The 20,542-nt window shown below is 37.4% G+C and overlaps 1 protein-coding gene across 20 annotated transcripts in view; it reads right to left on the bottom strand.

The window, feature by feature from the left end:
- The window catches only part of SYNE1 (spectrin repeat containing nuclear envelope protein 1), a 290,658-nt gene that overhangs the window by 133,261 nt on the left and 136,855 nt on the right, over positions 1-20,542 (bottom strand). For all 20 annotated transcript variants that reach the window (XM_077782169.1, XM_077782171.1, XM_077782168.1 and 17 more), the window contains 14 exons: positions 19,546-19,902; positions 16,004-16,140; positions 14,865-15,042; positions 12,709-12,891; positions 11,062-11,205; positions 10,578-10,733; positions 8,769-8,933; positions 7,501-7,673; positions 6,505-6,658; positions 6,225-6,368; positions 3,842-4,006; positions 2,233-2,550; positions 1,249-1,404; positions 417-587 (listed from right to left, as the gene is read on the bottom strand). In XM_077782169.1, coding sequence (XP_077638295.1) covers positions 417-587; positions 1,249-1,404; positions 2,233-2,550; positions 3,842-4,006; positions 6,225-6,368; positions 6,505-6,658; positions 7,501-7,673; positions 8,769-8,933; positions 10,578-10,733; positions 11,062-11,205; positions 12,709-12,891; positions 14,865-15,042; positions 16,004-16,140; positions 19,546-19,902 — 2,601 coding nt within the window. The remainder of the gene's footprint in view (positions 1-416; positions 588-1,248; positions 1,405-2,232; positions 2,551-3,841; positions 4,007-6,224; positions 6,369-6,504; positions 6,659-7,500; positions 7,674-8,768; positions 8,934-10,577; positions 10,734-11,061; positions 11,206-12,708; positions 12,892-14,864; positions 15,043-16,003; positions 16,141-19,545; positions 19,903-20,542) is intronic.

The raw sequence follows: 20,542 nt of genomic DNA, 5'->3' as shown, positions 1-20,542 counted from the left end.
CTCATCTACAACTTTTGGGATGAAACGTGAAGGTTTCAATGAAGAGAAGTAGGAAGCACTTCTTGCCACAGGACATAGAAAACACACAGTGCACACAAAAGTGTACTTGCAGGGAATTGGGGATATAGGAATTTATTTTAAGTTTTAACCTAACATAAAACAGGTACAAGCATGCCTTATGGAAGGATAGGACTATTATTTAGGACTGTATTATTTAAGACTACTTGTAACTTCAATAGCCAAAATATGATCTAACGGGTTGTGATAACAGAAAGTTTTGTACTGTGTGGTCTTATCCAATTGTGTTCTCTTGGAAAGTAAAGTCAGAATTTTGAGCAGCTGTTAAGATATATGTTAAAATATAACAGCCTCCTGTTTGTGAACAGAAACAAAAATTGTATTTAAGAAAGCTGTACCTCTAGTTTCTGCACTTTTTTCTCCATTACTGTTTTGTCAACCACGTCAAATTTGGTGATCACATTTTTGAAGTTCTTGTTAGTAGCTCCATACCAATTTCTGTAAGCACTAAAAGACAATTCTGACTCCTCCATACAGCGTATTTCTTCTTCCAGAAACTTTACTTGCTCCTTCAAACAAATATGCAGGGTAAGGGATAGAAACAAGGACCACTCAGATGTTTATTATTGCTATTTGTTTAAGATAACAGTAAATTTCTATTTATTAATAAAATCTATTATACAAAGATAAAACATAGGCTTTATTTCACATAAGTAGTGGATAATTCTTACAGGGCTCTTGTCAGGGTGTACACATGTCAATCACCAATGTTAAAACTGAACTAATACTAAACACTGAAAATGTACTCACATTTTGAACTTTGAATTGTGACTTTTCATTACAGTACTATGAGGCAATTACTTCTTAAATTAACCTGAAAACTGCACCTTACCAAATCAAATTTTTCACACATTAACGTGTATTAGTGGCAGCCTAAAACATTTCTCTAGGGTCAATTAGCATTCAAGCCAACTTTATTCTGAATTTTTCTCCTGAAACTATCAAAAAAGATAGTGACAGGGTATTCTACTTCATTATCCTGATTATGTTTCTGTACCACACTTTATCCAATGAAATCTAAGTGCCTATGAATATGAATATATATGTGAATGTTGTGCTATTTAGTCTACAGTAATGAATAGACTCAAAATCTAATTACAAAAGCCTTTTTGTATTTGCTTCTTAACTGGCAACTGATGATGTTACAATGAATTAGTTTTCATTACTTACCAAGACATGAAGAAGAAGAGATTGGTAGCGAGATGTAAGCTGCGTAGCCTGACTTCCCATTCTACTTGCAGTGAGATTTTCCTCTAGCATTTGCTGAGCCAATACCCCAACTTCCTCTACATCATCTTTGTAGATTGTAATGTCTTCATGCCACTTCTATGAGAAAGAAATTATCAAATGACGTTCCCGTTGGGGCAGGAAGGAGGGATCCAGGTATGTCTTGATCAGAGTCACAGGGTCCCAGGGAAGGGGAAATAGAGTGCCCATGAGCTCACTGTAACAATCAAACTTATATGGCTGATTTAAACATCTTAAACTATCAGGAATTCAACTGTAACTAAGTCAGGAAATCGTTGAAAAGGAAAACAAATGCATGGTTGTAAGCATTCATTTAGAAATGGAAAATAAACCAGAATCTGATTAAAGTTATTGTAACAAATATGCTGGCAAGATTTGCATCCCATATGGACTGCATTTCATTACTACAGATACAATACTTGTAATTTTTTTCTCCCTTGAAAAATAATAGTAGAAATACAATCTAGGCTTCTTTTGAAGATGACTGCGAAATGTAACCTGGTTTCAGATCCTGTATTTTTTCAGAACCATATCCTCTCATTCCAGTGACTAAAGGAGAATTATTACATCAACACAGTGGAGACTTTATAACACAGTTGGTCACATTTTACTCCTGTTACCATATTAATTATTGTCCATTCCACTGCCTATCTTTACACACTATAGAGCATATGAATTACAGCTCTCCCTGCAAGATTTCATACTCTACCAATAAGCCATACCTCCACCAGTAAAATGGGAGGAACCTACATCTAAAAGGCACAAAGCTCTCTTGCATCCATAATTTTAGTCAATAACTCAGAATAAATTGAAAAGTTTGGCCTCATTTTCACTGTGCAACCAAGAATTGACATAGAAACATCTCATGTTATTTTGTTTAAGGAATGCCTTAACTATGTTCTTTACCTTCATTTGTTGAAGTTGCATTTCTTTTGTTGCTCTACCAGACCTCCTTCCAGTCCTGATAGCAGCTTTCTCCTCCAGGTTTGTTAACCAGTCATTAACCTTCTGAAATTTTTTCTCCATTAACCTCAGTTTGCTCACAGTGGCATTTAATTGGCTTCTTGCTTCAGAAAGCTTGTGCTGATAAACTTGCCAATCCTGCCGTAAGGATTCCAGGGCTCTGTCTTCTATGTGAGGAATACCCCAGGGAATCACCTCCTCTCTGGCATGGACAGCAGCATTCAATAGTGCTTGTCCCTCTGCACAGTGGACCTGCAGCTCCTATAAAGGCAGAGGTAATTACATACTCTACATTGACAGCTTTCATTCACGCATGGCAAAAACCCCCTTGGTTCCTCTGAAGACAGCTGGGCATTCTCTTTAGTTATCTGTGGTTAAACATACATTAGAGAGAGTCTTTCCTCTAATAACACAGCATGCTCACTCACAAAGCACACCAAGTATCACTATTACTGACAACTGAACTGCAGAAAATTATCAACAAAGCATGCATTAAATTCTTTCCTCTCCTGTCAAGTTCATCAGTTCTGAAACATTGACTGCCTGAGCCAGCATGGGATGGATGGAATCCATTCACCACAGCATAAATTCAAAACTTTCCAGATGTGGTAAGTAGACAGTAAGGCTGACTCTAAAATGGAATCTCTTTAAAAACCATGGCTTCAATCTTCTAAAATAAACCTATTTATTTTTACATATGTTTGAGACAACACTCCAGACTAATTTTTGATACCCTCTTCTGGACATATTTGGCATTTTCATGCTTATTAGCACTTAATCAGAAAGTACAAAGTTATTCAATCTGATTAGAAAACATAACAAGGAAATTACCTTAACAAAACACAGTTGTGTTTCATCTCAGATTTCACTTGAGATACATATCCAGGTTTTCAAAATGGGGTTTGTAAAACAACTATAATGAGCAGAAATACCTGCAGACTCCCTGATCATGCAAATACCCTCTCAGTATCCTGAATAAAGTAATAAACATTTCATATTGCAAGTACAGACTTTGTGCTCCTTCAACAGCAGGTATTAAAGCATCTTAAATCAGCTTAAGGTAATAACTGGGGAATTACTGAAGCACTATGGGTTCACTGTTCACTTTCACACAGGTGGGTTAGTGTAGTCTTCCCACCTCACTATGAGAGCCAGCCTGCATGACTGGAGCTGGTGCACCTGCACGGTGAGCAATAAAAGATGGAATGTCAATGAAAATACTATTCATATTTTATGAAACACACAAGATAAAGAAGAGATAAACCAACGTCTAACACAAATTACATACTTTCAAGAAAGGATTAGTATGCCTGAAGATTTCATTCAAGACCTGATACTTTTTTTCCAGAAATAAGCAACAATATTTCCACTACTTTTACTGGTGCCACTTTTGAGCAACAAAGTGTTCATGTATAATGCAATTTCAAGTTGGTCTCAAGACAATTTTTGTCTGGAAATAAGTGTTATTCTGTTACAATACCATTACATTATGTTACTGTACCATCACAGGTTTGATTTTTTTTTTTTCCTTAGGGTGTCACACATCACATACCTGTAAATCTTGGAGTGTTGCCTCCTGTTCCTGGGCATCACCATCAAGATGGCATAAACAGTCAAGTTTCTCCTGTTCCTTCTCCAGCCATACTTCAAAGGCCTTCAGATTTCTTTGGTACTCTTGGTGTAAAGTAAGCTGTCCTTCAGCTTTTGTTACAGTCTCCTGCATTTGAAAATATTTACAAATACATATACATATCTTAGTGTATTGTGAAACCAAGGGAGCATAAACTCGAGCCATCCATCAAGGGAAAAGGTTTGTATCTGATGCTGAACTTTCCAAGAATTCAAGAGTACTTGAATTCTGAAGATGATTTAATTGATTACAGCAAGAGAGGGAGACATGTAGGGATAAAGATACTTATCTCAGAAGATAAATTTGTAACTTCTGAGATTTAGAATTTTGATCTGGGATTACTTTTAAATAAGACCTTAGTGTTAAATAACAAAAAGCTTTATTGATTTTTACTGCAATTTAAAATAACTTTGCTGAAGAGATTAATAAGCATATGAGCTTAGAAATTGCATTTTTTTTACTTTTGCATGCCTTTTTTTTTTTTTTTTTTCTTTTTGCAAATGGATTTGGAACCTACTTCTGTCAGGATTACCTATTATTTTAGGTTTGAAGATATTTGCAGGCAGTCCCTACAGAGCACAGTAAGAAACAGAGTACAAGTCTTCTGTGTATGTGAGTGAGCAAATTACAGCAATTTCAGCACTAAAATATTACCATACCTGGAGTACAGAAGGAAAGGTGTCATATATTGGAACAAGATTAGGCTTACTAAGTGCAAGAAAAATAAACTACATGTAATTCACATCCTCTAAGAAATGATAGGAATGGGGAATCAAATTCTGATGGAGACAAGACAGGCTACATTTGAGAGCAGTAGACTCATAAAAAGACAATCCCTTTAATAAACCTATGAATTTACTGTCTGCTCCACCTCTTATTTCTGGTCTGTCTATGGGAGAAAGAAGGAAAACAGAAGTCTTACATCTTTTCAAAGTCACATCTTTTACAAGACTTGTTCATTCCCAGAAGTGGGAAGGGGAAAAGACTGGGAAGGGGAAAAGAGAGACCAGTTTTCTTGTGTCTCAACAGGGGCATAGGAAAGTACAAGTCTTGGTCTGCTCAGATGTGGCCATAAATCCTCAGGGAATCTTGTCAGGTTTCCTGCCTGGCCAGAGGATTAGTAAAATATTTGAACATTCTTTACTTTCCAGCTATGTGCTTTGAATTTTGAATTTGTTTCTCAGGGTTGATTGCACTCTTGACACTTGACATATCACCATAGTTGGGAACAGGGAAGACCAATCATCAGGGATATTAGGTGGAAGAGAAAGAAGGAATGCTTCTTGCTACTTGGGGTAAGATGCACAGAACTCTTGCCTCTGTGAGCCACCATCCATTTCTTATTGTCCCCATGCTGTTACTCAAGCTGAGCAAATACAGGCAGCTTGTACAGCTTTGTGCAGGAGATAAAGGTAGACTAGGTCATCCCCATGGGATAGTAGCACTTCCCAGGACTTATTTATCTCTCTGGCAAATCGGAGCAATTTTATCATTCAAAGTCAAAAGCATTTTTTTGCAGTTGTGGAAGATAGGTCCACAAATCACTGAATCACTTATGTGTTTGAAAAATTGAATTTTGGCTGAATTTTGAATTTTGTCATTCTACATGACAAAGGCATCACTGAAACAAGAAAATTCAATTTTACTACATTGTTGTCCTCAAGAGAAGTTGTCTGTCTGAACATGTGTTAGTCATTATTTAATTACCACAGAAGAACTTGGGTTTACTGGAGATAGTTGCCTAGCTCTAACTCTATCACCAGGTCTTTCATTACTTATTTTTTACCTTATATCTTATCCTAAACCCCATCCTGATCTTAATCTGTCCTAACCTTTTCCAGATATGTATTATCAATATTTATCAATAAATTTAGTACTTATTGCACTTGTGTCAGTTTACCTGCTAATAAGGTTCGTGTTCATCAATAAAATCTCTGTAGCTGTCAACCATTTGTGAATCACACAACTGACTGGTAAAATTTATTGCAAACATACACTTATACAAATCACAAGTCTGAAGATTTTTTCAACATTTCACAATGGGTAAAATTACATCTGTGCTAAAGTCAATGAACCTTTTGACATGGCGTTCCTCAGACTACTCTCCTGATTTTTAGAACCCCTCTGAAAGCTCTGAAGCTCAGTACAGGAAGACAGATTTATTAATTACCTTAGTAGGTTTCTGTTACAGTAAGCTACAGCTGTCCCCAAACAATTAATTCTCATTTAACTGCAAAATAAATGATCAATGGAAATATTTTTTTTTTCCTTTTTGAACAAGGAGTGCTATGAAGAAAAACTGTACCTTTGTTCTTTCTTTGAGAAACTTATACCTCTCCTGAAGGTCTTGTAGCTCAAGCTGAGCAATGTAATGCTCAGCCATCCCCTTTCCTTTCACCTCAATAGTCTCCAACAGGCTGTTATGACTCAACACCTCTTCATGGAGTAGCTGCAAAACAGAAAGAGAGGCATATAAAAGCCACCATTAAAACAAGACCACAGATAAATCCTGCAGTTAGATGGTTTGTTTAATTGCCTCTAAGGCATTATGTACTTGTTGATGGTTTGTTGTAAATCAAACACACCTTTGCTTTGCTGAGGGCAGCTGTTTTTTCCCTCAGTTCAGCATATTGCCTTTCAGAAGCATTCATACTTGCTTCTACTTTTTCCATCCATCTGGAAAACTGATTTACATCTTCCTGGTAACTCGTCCATTTGGAGAGAGCTCCTTCCAGTTGGCTGTAATTAAAAAATATATACTTTTTGTGATAGTGAATGTTCCCATGCTATTTGAGTAGTGAGATATAGTAACATATAGATATTCTAGAATATATTTATGCGAGAGATACATTACAAGATAAGTGATCTGTTAAAATCCTACAGATTTTAATTAGGAGCACTGTTTGACTAACAAAAAGAAATCAAGTTTTCCAAACCTGGAATATTAAGTAGATCTGTAATTTATGAAGCTGATATGCTCTAGGTTCAGTAAACAAATTGTAACTGAAAGCATAAGACCCAGAATCAGATATTTTCTGCCCCTTTACCTACATTCAAAATTTGCTGCATTCAATTCTGTTGAATTGCCTTTGTTTCTTTAACTTGCAATTATTTTTGCAATTATTGATGCTCCACCAAAGAGATCTCCATTTTTTCCTTTATATTTCTTTATTCTATCTCTAGGAGCAGCACTGTAATTTACAGTTTGTTCTTTGGAATGGTAGCAGGTAGAAAAGCAGGCAGAATCTTGACAGAGCAACCATTAATGTCCATGAAAAAATCTAATTTCTGAGAAGGTTTCAAAGCATCAAGTGCAATGCAAAGTAAAATATTCAAGATTATGAACATGGAATCCAGTTTTAAGAGTACATTGACAATAAGTGTTACTAAAGCTTAGATCTCTCACAGTTTCTTCCCCTTCTTCTACTTCAAATGAATATACCACAACTTCTAGACCCTAAGTTTTTGGCATATGCAATCATTTTACATGAATTTGACTTCTGTAGTAATAAAATTACTTTTCGAAAGTTTTGTCAGTGCTTTGCTATGAAGCATCATTCTGCACCTCACTCCCTTTTTACCTCTTGCACTGGATACAAGCAGACAGAAGAGAAGCCCAGCTGTCCTTCAGATTTTGCAATTGGCCTTCAATCACTGGTACTCCCTCCAGAGAAGTATTTTGCAGAACAGATTCTCCTCTTGTCAGAACAATTTTCATTTGGACTTCTTTTTCTTGTTTCACTGCTAGCAGGCCCTAAGAAGTGAGTGGATATATTTTATTTTTATCATTACCTGGACATGAATATTCTAATTAGCTTTAATGGAACATGACCTGATCATATTTAGCAGCTTGTAGTGAATTGGAAGATGGACAGTGGGGTTCACAGCTGGGCTTCACAAATGAAAGTGACTTTCAATGGGTAGGTTCAGGCTGTTAAAAAATCCCTCAAATAACAGGAAAATTTTTGTGAAATCTGTGCAGGTACTTAAGAGTATATCAGAAAAGGTACTGTTCAGTGAAAAAGCTGACATTCCAAAGGAAAAATCACTTAGATGGAAAACAGGAGGATTCATTCAGAGACAAATGTAATGACAAAGCTCTTCTACAGGGCTGAACTACAGTCCTACCACTCCAGGATATATTTGCAACATGAAGGTATCAACAAATAAATTCTGTCATCAATGTCAGCCTAGGGACGTCAGCTCCTGGAGCTGTGTAGTTGCAAACTCACAGTTTCTAACACTATGTAGTTATGAAAAGCCTGAAAGCATGAACTCAAAAGATTCAATGAACAAAAGCCAAAACATAATTTTAGTATTATGCTACAATCTTTTGCTTTTTGACCTAGTGTTATAATTTTGAAGATCTCTGGCTCAGAATCCAAGATATCAATAAAATTAAAATATTGCCTTTTAAATAGTGCTCTTTAACATTATAGTGTTCTGTTATCAACAGATGCTATTTTCTTAACTGTTGTCACCATTTTAAAAACAAACAATTACAGGAAAAGGTTTGCTGGATCAACTGTATCACCTGTAAGATCTAGGAATATATACTGAAATACACTAAATTAACTACCCTACTTATTCTATTGAACCTTCATCAGTCACACATCTTCTGAGTACTTAAAGAATTTTCATATGTGTGGTTGTCCATGTCATTAAGGTCCTATCTACTTCTTAGAGAAAAGTTCTAATAACGAGCTCTTTCTCTCTTTTGAGTAAGTAAACTGAAAATCAGCATCTGAACAACAGTTATTAGACTAACATGCAACAACTATAAGTATCCTATCTTTGTATTCTTCATATAGATTTAAAAAGATAAAGTTTTGGACTCTTGTTTCCATACCTCTAATTTTAACATCCGGCTGTCCAGAACACTCTTGTCTGCAGTAGGATGACAGTAGGAATCCAGCATGTGAACTGCATCAGCAACCCAGTCCTGGAGGTCCTTGACACTCTGTGAGAACTGCTGGTGCTCTGCTACAATCCTATCCATTCTGGAAACTTTCTCCTGCAATTCATACAGCAATTAGCACCAACAGCTATTTAATATTCCGCATATAAACTCATGGACTTTAGAATGAGTCTCACCAACTATACATAGAAGTTAGCTTCACACACTGATAATTACAAGTACATTTAAGCATGGAATGGATTTTGCATTCACACACAAATGAATCATCCAAACATGAAATACAAATGAAAATCTCAGAAATGTAATTTTTTATTTTCTAAATCTAAAGCTGCAGTTTTCTGGTTTCACTTTTTCTAAACATCTGGTAAATCATATCTAAGCTCCATGTCAGTGTTGCAATGGAAGCTAACTCATGAAATCGGCCAGCGCAGTGACAGATTTAAGCTGAGAAGCTACACCACTGCAGCAATATTACCTTGTTGCTATTTGGAAAGGACCTGTTTTCCTCAATGACTCTCACTGGTAAAACCATTCTTCTGAAAAATCACTGACATGCATACAAATTAAAAACAAATGCTTATGTGACATTGATAAAAGGCTTGATGTGAACAAGAATAGAGGGCAGAGTGTGTTTTTTCCACTGTGGCAGAGAACAAAAGTCAAGTCAATGTAAAGGGCCTTGGAAATGCTGAGAAAGTTCTTCTTCAAGATCCATGACTATCCAAAAGATTCCAGGGTTTCTTTAATAGGCTGGACCATATGTATCCTGAACCTTAGATGACTCCTGCTCATCCTGACCTCTCCTACAAGTTCTGCTTGCATAAGCCTGTGTTAGTAACTCATGCATCTTTCACTTTCTCATTTAACAGACATGAAAATTCATTATGGCCATGCATACAATAATTTTCAGTAAGTCAAAGATATGCTTTATAATAGTTACTTCTACAGAAAAAGTAGGAATTGCCAAAGTAGCAATCCCTTAAACACAAATACTTTCTGAGTTGTCATTCCAAAACATATTGCCTATATCCTGAATGATTCTAGTTACTGTAGCGACTGTAAGCCTGCATCAAGCCTTCTTCTTGACATGAACTTTGAAAAAAAATAAGTCTTAATATGAAGGTTTTCTTATCTGTCTACACTAGAGAGATTGTAGAACTATTAAGTGGTAAAGTGTGTGAAGCTCAAAAAGACAGAGTTATGTTAAACTCAGTTCTTCATCCAATGGTTTAGAATTTGGCTTATGCCTCCCCTTGAATGTTCAAAAGCAGCTTTAGAGATACATTTTTTTAGAAAACCAACTTATTACTTTTAGGTGAAAATAGTTACAATGCCAATAATCATCATTATAGGATGAGACAAAATACTTGTCTGCATCCTGCATTTTCTAGGAAAAAACCCACCTCTGCTAATTTTTGAAAAATACCTCTTTCAGATGCTATTTATTACAAAACTGTCTTCATTGCTTGAAAGAATCAAAATCAAGTCTGATTATTATATAATCAGGTGTGATTTACTTCTTAGTCAGTATACTTTTAAATAATAATAATAAAAAAACACAGTTACATTTTGTTGACAGTCCTTACCCTCCACTCCTAAAATCAATGTGAAAGACAGAATAGCTAAGACATATCACAGAACAGGCAAGCAAGACAACTGCAGTGCTTCACATTTCAGTCTTTATTTTTCCCCACATACATCAAAGGAGTTGCTTAAGAGCACATACATTGGATGCATTACCTTTGTCAGATTGCTTAGAGTAAGATACTGAGAAGACAACTGAGACACTCTGCGCATAAAGCTTTTGCTGACAGCTTGTTCTTCCCACAGCTGCTGAGCTTTCTCTTTTAGCCTGTTGAGCTGATGCTCGTGGCAGCTTATTTCCTCAAGGACAGACTGTAAAGCACAAGCACAGTAATAAGAGTGGGTGCAAGAAAGCAGGAGATAGAGAAGCATGAAGGTGCCATGAAAAATTGAAGTGACATATGGCAAGCTTGCTGAGAAAGGCACACCATACGGTTACAGCAATGGAGCAGCATGTCATAAGGAATGTGGAGATGCAAAACTTGATGGAACAAGATCATCAACAGCAAACCTCAAAAACAGTTCCCATCTCATTTAGAGGTGAGGATGCTAGAATGGTTAAGCTTTTGTAAGTAACCAATGAGGCCAGGAGGATGAATAGGAAGGTCTTAACAGGCTGTGTTGAGCCCTTGTAAGTCACCTGCAGCTTTTGCTGTTCTCTCCTCTTGGAAGGAAGATCATGGAGCCGACTGCTACTTCCTTGTACTATCTTCTCAGTTGTGGTCAGCCACTCCTGCAGAGGCTCAGCAGTTGCTTCAAAGTCCTTCATCTGGATCTTTAAGCCCTAGGAAGGAATGAAAATTCCTATGAATAGTCCCAGTGCACCAGACATAACTCATTCACAAGACACAGATCAAGCACAAAAAAGGATATATAATTGTAGGCAAATTAGACACAACTCTTCAAATAAATTACATCAGCTCTGCCTGTTCCTATCCTACAGACACCAAAATAAAAGTTTGATAGGGTGCAATTTAAAAAAGCAAAATAGAAGCAACAATGTACTACACAGCTGAGGGGAGGTTGAAGCAAATTTCTTTTGTTTGGGAAGCTTTACAGATGTTATGAGATTTGACTGAATTTAATCCTAATTTGCGTAACAAAGGCAGTGTGAAAAAAAGCTAATTTGGGAGAGGAGTGATCTAATATCTGGCTTCAGACATTGACATTGACCCCCCTTAAATGGGCTGCCACTCTTTCTAGGTAATGTCTAAATTCAGCCCAGTTCTGGAGAACACCTCTGGTTATATTCTTTCTTTAGAGTAAAATTTTGGTCCTAAGAAAATGCATTAAAGGCTTATGAAGGGATTCCTTCAAGGCCTGCATACTTTCCTTGTAGGCTTATTCTGCATTATTTAATAAAAGAGCACCTAAAATAATTAATGTGGAATATAAACCTGAACATCACAGCTCCTGTGCCCTAGTTATTTTAATGTATTTTCCCTCCAGACATATTTAATTTTCTTTTCAGCTGTACCTGTATCACTTACACATCTGAATGAAAAACTAAGCCTATGAGAGTGAAAAATGCCTGACTCAAAATGACTAACCTCTGAGAACATCCTCTTCCAATGGCAACCTTGAAATGAAGAAAGGTAAGCCCTTGCTGCCTGAGAATTTTCTGTCAAATGTTTTCCTACATAATGCATTAAGTGCATTTAAAATTTTTCTCACCTGTCTAGCCAGCATTGGTTTGAAACAAGAATGCCTAGGAACTTTAATTTTCCTATTCTATGCAGGGAATTCCAGATGAGACCTTTTGACCTTAAAAAGTTTATGATTTTAAGATATTCACCACCTACTGGTTGAATTGTGAGTTCTGAACAGAGAAAGGCACTGACATTTACTTAAAAAGTTGCTCAATTAAATAAGTACATTTCACCTATTTGCATTAAGAGAGACAACATATACACACTCTACTGGGACTATTCAATAAGCAACTGTGTCAGAAACCTGTATTAAAACTGTTTTCCAGAAAGAAAATATGTTTCACAAGCCTAGTACATTTGATGAGACTACTGAATTTCAGCAACTGCTACCTTTGATTCTGAGCAACAGCCTTGTGCATGAAACACCTCATTAAAGGGAAATCAGATCATAAGGATAGCAGAAATAAACAAAAGTAAAATGCAAGCAGAAGAATAAGGCTTCTTGAAAACATTTATTTCTTAGTTCTGTCACATAGTAAACACTCACAGCTATATATGAAATCTAAACTGTGCTGTCTGAAATGGAAGTAAAGAGGAAATTTAGATCCAGTCTTTCCTCACTGTGATTGGTTCAATACCTCCAATGCAGATTTCTTCTGGTGGAGCGTGGTGATAAAATTTTTCCAATCTTCTTTAGCAGCAGCAGATTTGTCCTGGATAACTTTTGCCTTTTCCTTTGGTAAAACAGAGCACAGTAGTTCTCCTTTGGATGTCACCAGGTTTAGCTTTTGTTGCCCATTCTCACTTTCTGATAAGAATTCCTAAAAATAGCAACAAAAAAGCTAACTGGTGAACTTTAAGTCCCAATAAAGTCAAGGTGCTAGAAAATTTATCAGTGATGAGAGTTTACTGTTTCTGCCTGCTAGCATGCTAGTGTATCTTTCAGTAAATTCATTTCAGTATTGTTTGTATTGATGGGAGTTACAGATAATGGCCACTTAATCCAGAAATTAAAGTGTCTGAATAATGTATATATTAAGACTCTAGGATTACCTGTATTTTCTGTGCTTCATGAGACAATTACCAGTGATTTAGTTGGGTAATATATCCCCTTAAATATCCCTAGTACAGAAAGTTATAAAAGTTTCATTTCAGGGAACATTTATCCTAACAGAAATAATACAGGGGCCCCCTCAGAGGCACACACTCAACCAAACTCCTGCCATGGGCAAGCTCCATCTATGCTGGACTTGCCATGAGCATGTGATGGTGTGGGCTGATGCTCAGAACCTGACTAATGTCCAATCTGTGTGATTTATGCCTCTATCCTTAATTTACCTTCCCTGTTTAGAAAGAAATCACAGAAATCTTGCACAGTGCTGGTGTGCAAGAAGTGTGTGGAAAAATGCAGCAAGAATTCTACAGAAATGTAAGGAAACAGATTTTTAAATTCCAATTTATTGGGATAATCGCTTTGTAACTTATAATTATTAAAAAAGTTTGTATGCATTTAGGGCTAAAGAAATTTAGTAGTCTTGTCTAGAAATATTCTAAATTGTTACTATCATGATTATGTAATACACAATCATCACAACCATGCTCAAGAGTAACAGGCTTGATACCCAAATTATTAGGTCAGGTTCTGATTCTGTGTTACACTAGAGGTCTTAGTGTAGAATGCAAAGGGTCAGTTAACTTTGAGATACTTGGACAATAAATTCTATATTAAAATGAAAGATATTGGTGAATTAATGATGTAAAATGCGCTGACAGACAGAACATTAACTTTCAAGAAAAACAAAGTTTTAGGTTATACAGTCTTTTGCAAGTATCTTTACAACTCCTAAAACAGTCCAAAAAAAATTTATTTCACCTAAGGCAGCTTTCACAGAGAAGAACGAGGTATGGTCTTTTATTATGAGGGGGCTGTAGTGATTTAAAAAAAAAATCCACTGTTGAAAAAACCCCAACCTTGTATATTTAACACAAAAAATTACCATGACTTTTCCCCCTTCTGAAGATATTCTCAACGTAGTGCAGTCAAATATTTGATATATCAAGACAACATTATTTGGGCTTTTAAGTAAACTACTTAAGTAAAGGAAAGTGAATGCATCAAAACAAGGATTAGGTGATTTGGCTTTTGGTGTTTTCTGAGAAACAGTTATGAATTTATTCACTTATATTATCTAACTAAAGGTATAACAGCCTCATTAAATAATTCTCATTTTGTTATTTTCAGTTAAAATGATAGCTATGTTCTACTAATAAAAGAACTTTCTTTCATTTGATTTATTAAAATATACTTTCAACTGTCATTCCTTTCCACAGAACTGTTTGGGCTTATTTTAGTTTTATGCAGAAAATATTCTTTTTAAATGCCTGCTCACACTGAATGCAATTCAACTCTGCGCTTGTACCATAAGGGCTCCACTTTCACACATGATGAAAAGTATTCACTTAATTGTAAAATAACTCCAGGTACTAAGACTCGATTCTGGCATCATTCTGATTTTACAGTACTCTCCCACCTAAAGTACATTTTTCTCCCATGGTAAAAAAGAAACAGGCAAGGAAAACTATTATGAGACGTAACTACTTACAAACTGTAGCCCAATAAGTAAACTAAACAAACTAAAAAAAAAAAAGTGTTTATTTCTTTGCAATGAGTCACCTTTAGTGTTAACAGTAACAACATTAACAAAAGCAGTAATTAATCAAAGAAATAAATCTGAACTGTACATGAAATTGATTTGGTCTCCCTTAGACTAGTATTTTACTGCTATAAAGTTACCTGTATTTTCTGCAGACTTGCTGAAGCTTCACTGATGTTTTGAGGCACCTCAAAGCATTTGGCAGTGGTGACTCTTGCATTGACCAGCCACTGCTGAAAGTCCCTGAAAGCTGTCCGAAATCTTTGCTGCAAGATCTGCTCTTTGCTCTGACATCCTTTTGAAGCTTGCAGGCAGAGGCTGGGTTTATCACATCAGGGAAGATGAAGAAAGCAAGGGAGGGAGGGAAGGAGGGAGGGAGGAAAGGCAGGACTCTGTTAGGTGACAATGCTATTTTGTTCTCTGAAACACAATGGTAAGGGTAGGTTAACCTGGATTCCTCCTACCAAATTTATGCACTTAACTGAGGCACCAGGAAATCCATTAGAAGCTTTCAGTTCTCTAAAGTGAAGCATGTAAATTGGGACATAGCTGTCATAGATATGACAGGTACAAGTGTTTCCACAGAGTGACTCAGTGCACCTAAGCATCAATGTATTCTGCAAGCCTCTTTCTCTCTCCAGGGAGAGGGTGCAGGACTACAGCAAATAAAATGCTAACTTCTGTGGCTCTTTTAAGTCCACAAGGTTATAAAGGATCAACCTGAGTAATCACATCCTCCTGCAGCTACAGAAGCCAGAAGCTGTAATTTTCTGCAAGAAACAACAGACCCTTCTTTCTGAAATGCAGGTCTCACACTCCAAAGAACATCAGAGAAATTTGAGAGAAAGCAAGCAAGCAAATACCACCTTCCGTAGCTAGTTCCTGTTTCAAGAAACCAATTAAACAAAGAAGAATAATTTGAAGGACAAAATCAAGAAAAATATCTGAACTAGCTGGTACAGCTCATTTTCCTTCAGACAAAAAAGACATACTGCTACCTCACTTTTTTACAAGGACTCCTGTAATATGTCAGATATAGGTGGACATTTAGTTTCAGCTGAGTTTAGTGGCATATCCTGGCTTTAAGAAAAAAAATTAAAACTCAAATTATTACTTTGCATAACTTTTGTTGACACCAAAATCAAAATAATGATTCTAACTATTTCATATGTCCGTCTCTAGTTCTAAAATCCTATTTAATGTTTCCCTTAAAGACAAATCATCCCCCCGCCACACACACATACACATGAGATTAACTCTAAACAAGATGAATGCATACCTGTTATACTCCTTAATCAACCCTGAAACTTTTGAAGAATGAGTACTTAAATCCCTAGAAAATCTACAAAGATCATTCAACTGAGTTTTGATCTCATCTGTCATTTGTTCAGACTTTAGTAGAGCATCCAATGTTTCCTGTTAAAACAAAATAAATGAAAAATATTGGTGAGTAAATATTAAAAAAAACCCACAGCTTTTTAACCAAAGTTTATCAGAATTTAAATTAATTAATTTAAGATCTATGTTTACTTTCAAGAGTATTTTAACAGTCAAGTCTACAATACCTTATTTGAAATTATGAGGTTCTAGAGACCAAATTTCCAGATGCCTGGCTAACTTCCTTAGCCCAAAATGTTCTTGATGCCCATTTTAAGATATAAATTTCATTCTAATAAATGAGCAATATAATTGTCAATTAGCTGTACACACATAAAGGTACACACATTTAGAGAATAGCAAATGATATGTATTTATATAAATATAATTATCTTGTTGACTTCAGTTTTACAGGTTCAAGTAAAATTTTTTGAGCTGTTTCCAGAAAGTTCATTTATGTACAAAGCTTTTAAACAGATTAGTTTCAACTCTTTCCACATATGACTTCATAATTTAGCAGTACAGCTGCTCACAATCCTGTCAGAGTAACTGGGTTACTGCCTGTCATTGATGCACTGGAACGGTTTGTGCCTTGGAGATGGTTAAGCCAAGAAAACAAAAAAGAGATTTTTGTTGACTTGGCTTGCGTCACAAGGAGAGGTGTGATAAGTACTCCAACAAAAACAGTGCTTGATGATGTCCACAGCATCTCCACTGCAGAATCCTGCCAGCTACTGCAGCATAATGAGCAGTGCAGACTTGGCTCCTTGCTTCATTAGGAACTAAATTCTTCAGACATTCCTCTCAGGCTAACAGCAGAGGTTCTGCAGTGCAGGCAGACCAGAGCATTTGGCATGTATAAAATAGTTTGGCTAAAGTGCCAGTCAGGAAGCAACTTAAAATATAAACTTGAGAAACATATCATATGAAGATAGATTTGAACAGGGACCTGGAAGTGAGAAATAAAGATGCCCCCAAAACACATTTCTGAAGATGCATATATAAAAATTGTGTATATGTATATACACACACACACACACACACACATATATATATACATATTTTTATACATATGTATATATTTTATATCTATATATATTTATACAAACAAATTCAGAATAAAAAAAGAGGATGATTGAAAATATTCATAGTAAAGAGTTCAGTACAAAATTGAATGGTCAATAAAACTACAAATTATATTTTGCTGCAGCAGATTTTAAGGACTCCCCTGATTTACATTTTTCATTATCATATTACGGACTATCTTCTTTGAGCCACTCATGCACCAGAAATCTCTTCAATAATGATTAACAGATACTTGAAATAGTCCCTTGTTTCAATGCCATATAAAGTAGCATTTGAACTAAGTAATTATGTAAGAGCAATAATGCTTAGAAAAGAACCCCTAAACTACTTTTTGCTTACTTTACCTTAAACTACCAAAACCATTCTTTTGGAAAGCATTAGAAATAACACCACAATGGGCATTACCTAAACACAGGATGTCACAAATTGCCAAGGGCAAGAATCGCCATAATGAGTTGCTAACAGAACTTTTTTTATTAAAAGAAAGCAACTCTTCGGACTAACACAAGGTTAGAACTGCCTGTTTTCAACACAGTTTTTCAGTTTCAAATAACCTACCTCAAAAACTACTAAGAGGTTATGTATGTAGTCAGTTACTACTGACTACATACAGCCTTAGACATAGCCTACTAACAAACAGGAGCAATAACTTGTAAAATAGGGTAAATTTAACTATGGCATTTTTCCATATAGTGATATCAGTGTTGCAGCCAGTTGGATTTAATATTGAATCTAACAATTACGCAAATAATTTGCTGAATTCCAAGCACAAAATCTGTTGCCTTAATGCTGTATTTACCTAAGGGAACAGAACTTCAGTATAACAGAGTAGCAGAATGATCTTGCTTATTCTACGAATTAGGAAATGCATTTTTAATTTGTGGCCTTGGCTAACATGGCAACAGAATCACTGTGAGACAATAGAAATGGAAACTGCAGTGCTATTTTACATTCACAATAGGGCCTTTCCCTGGGGTCCAACAATGGGAAGATTGCTGCCACATGTCTTCTAACTATAAATAAAATTACATAGTGGAGCTATGTATAGTTACCTCATGAGATGCTTCTGCATCTTCCTCATTAGCCAAACTTTACAACTGTCTAATCTAAGTAAAGTGTTCTTACATAGAGTTACAGTACATGCATATTATATATACTACTAATATACTACTATATAATATACTACTAATATACTACTATATACTACTAGAAGCAGTATCCTTTGAATTTAATACTTCTCCATTTATGAAATCAAAAATGCCTGGTGTGTTGATAACAATCTCATGTCTTCCTCTCTTTTTTAAAAACACATATATATGGAACACATTGCATATTTGTACAATTATTTGCTTTATCTTAATGTCCTCTTTGTTCCTCCTACAGATGCATAATGGCACTCATGCAGGCAGGTTTCATAAATCCGTGCAAGGAATTCTGTGAAAGAGGAAGCCACAGAAATAACTTGGCACAGACCCTGCAGAAGGAGATTAATAATCTCAGTTCAAAGAAAAGGTGTTCCGGGATTTTTCTGAACATGACTTCGGTCAAGGGGTCAGAAAGTAGGCAATACACACCTCTTCCCCTCTACTGAAATTGCTTTACTACAACGCTAAGGAAAGAGAAATACTCTGTATCTTTCATCAGCATCTCTGATTCATTGTGGTTGAGACACTTACAAACATGTATCTTGATTGTTGCAAATATGTGTATATATTTATATGGAGGGGCTGTGATATATACATGTGGAATTTTTAGCTAGGAGACAATCAGGAACCTCTATTTCTCTAAATTCTACTGCATTCCAAATCAAAGCAATTAGAAATTAGACCGGTTTCCAGATTAACTTCTTTAAATATTGGGCAAGAGCTCAACGTGCATAGATATACTTTATATACTTTTATACTTTTTTTTGTATACTTTACAGGAAAAGTAAAGTATAAGCCAAATACATTCCTGACAAATTTTAATGGCACCAATTTTTTACTTGGCTTTCAGGAAAAGCTTCTCATTTCCTCCATCAAATGCTACTGTGGCTCGAATCACTAAGCAACTTGGAAGCGCAGCCCAGAGCCGGTGTGCCAGCTCTTTGGCTTCCTCCCAAGGGCAAGCCCTGCAAAATCCAGGCAGCGTTTGCTAAGCCTGGTACAGCAGAGGCCAAGGGGAGGGACGTCTTCCGCCAACACTGCTTGCTGTGATCACGGTAACACAGAGTTTGGAAAGTCGGGGTTTCACAGAAAGATCTTCCGCAAGTATCGATTTTATGATGTACTCGATAGTCCCGCTTGGCGGAAGTTTCCTGCCCGCGGTGACCACACATCTACAGCGGAAATGCTGCTAGGAAAAGAGACATGCCCTTACTTTCTCCTTGCGCCAGCTCTCCACCACCTCGGCGTCCGTGCTGCGGCTGTCGGCGGGGGCCAGCCCCCGTGCCCAGGCGGCCAGCTGCCCTGCGAGCCGCTGCACAGCCTCGTCCAGCCGCCCGGCCTGCGCCGCGAACTCCCGCTCCGACAGGGCCATCTGGCTGAGCAGGTCCCGCAGGCCGCCCTGGCTGCGGCGGGCGCTCTCCTCCCACTGCCGCCAGTCCGCCTGCAGCGCCTGCATCTCGGCCGCCAGCAGCTGGCACCCGCCCGCCGTCGTGCCGCGCCTGGCGGCCGGGGCCAGCGCCTCCACTCGGCACAGCCGGCCCGCGCCGCTCTGCCGCGACTCCACCAGTTCCTGCGGGGCGACATTGCCATGGTAACCCGGGCCCGCCACATCGCCACCGCCGCGGACGGCGGGGCCCGCCCGGGGCCGCGTCCCGAACTGTCCCGAGCCGTCCGTCCCGTCCCGTCCGTCCCGTCCCGTCCCGTCCCCAGCGCCCCGCACCGCCCCGAGCCGCCGCTCCCTGACGGCAGCGGTCTGCGAGCCGCGGGGAGTAAAACAGCGGCCCTTGCGGGGATTCAACAGCAGCTCTGAAACTCCTTACGGCTTTGGAAAGACAGAAAGAATGAACGTGGTTTAGATACGAAAAATAATGTTTAGGTTGAGATGCGGAACATAAGGACTTTGTTGTGATCTCTTGCGTAAGAAATGGTGGTGTGTCGCTGCTCTCAGCATTCTCAGAAACAGAACTGTTTTTCAGCCTGCTTGTGACCTGTGATGTGTCAGAATTGGTTAAACTTGGGGCTTTTTTCTGAGTATGTGATTTTGGTTTTGTTTTCAGAGCTAAATTCTTTCTACGGTGTCCTTATTTGAATCTCACACATCTCAGTCTTGGGATCTTTCAGCTTAAGAAACTGGAGAATGTATAAATACCACCCCAAACGCTGCACGCTACAGTAATGTTATTTCTTCTCTTGTTCATGTTATGAACTAG

This window comes from Lonchura striata, chromosome 3 (assembly GCF_046129695.1).
Source record: "Lonchura striata isolate bLonStr1 chromosome 3, bLonStr1.mat, whole genome shotgun sequence".
NCBI lineage: Eukaryota > Metazoa > Chordata > Aves > Passeriformes > Estrildidae > Lonchura > Lonchura striata.
Note: the sequence above shows the minus strand (reverse complement) of the source record. Positions and strands in the feature narration are given on the sequence as shown.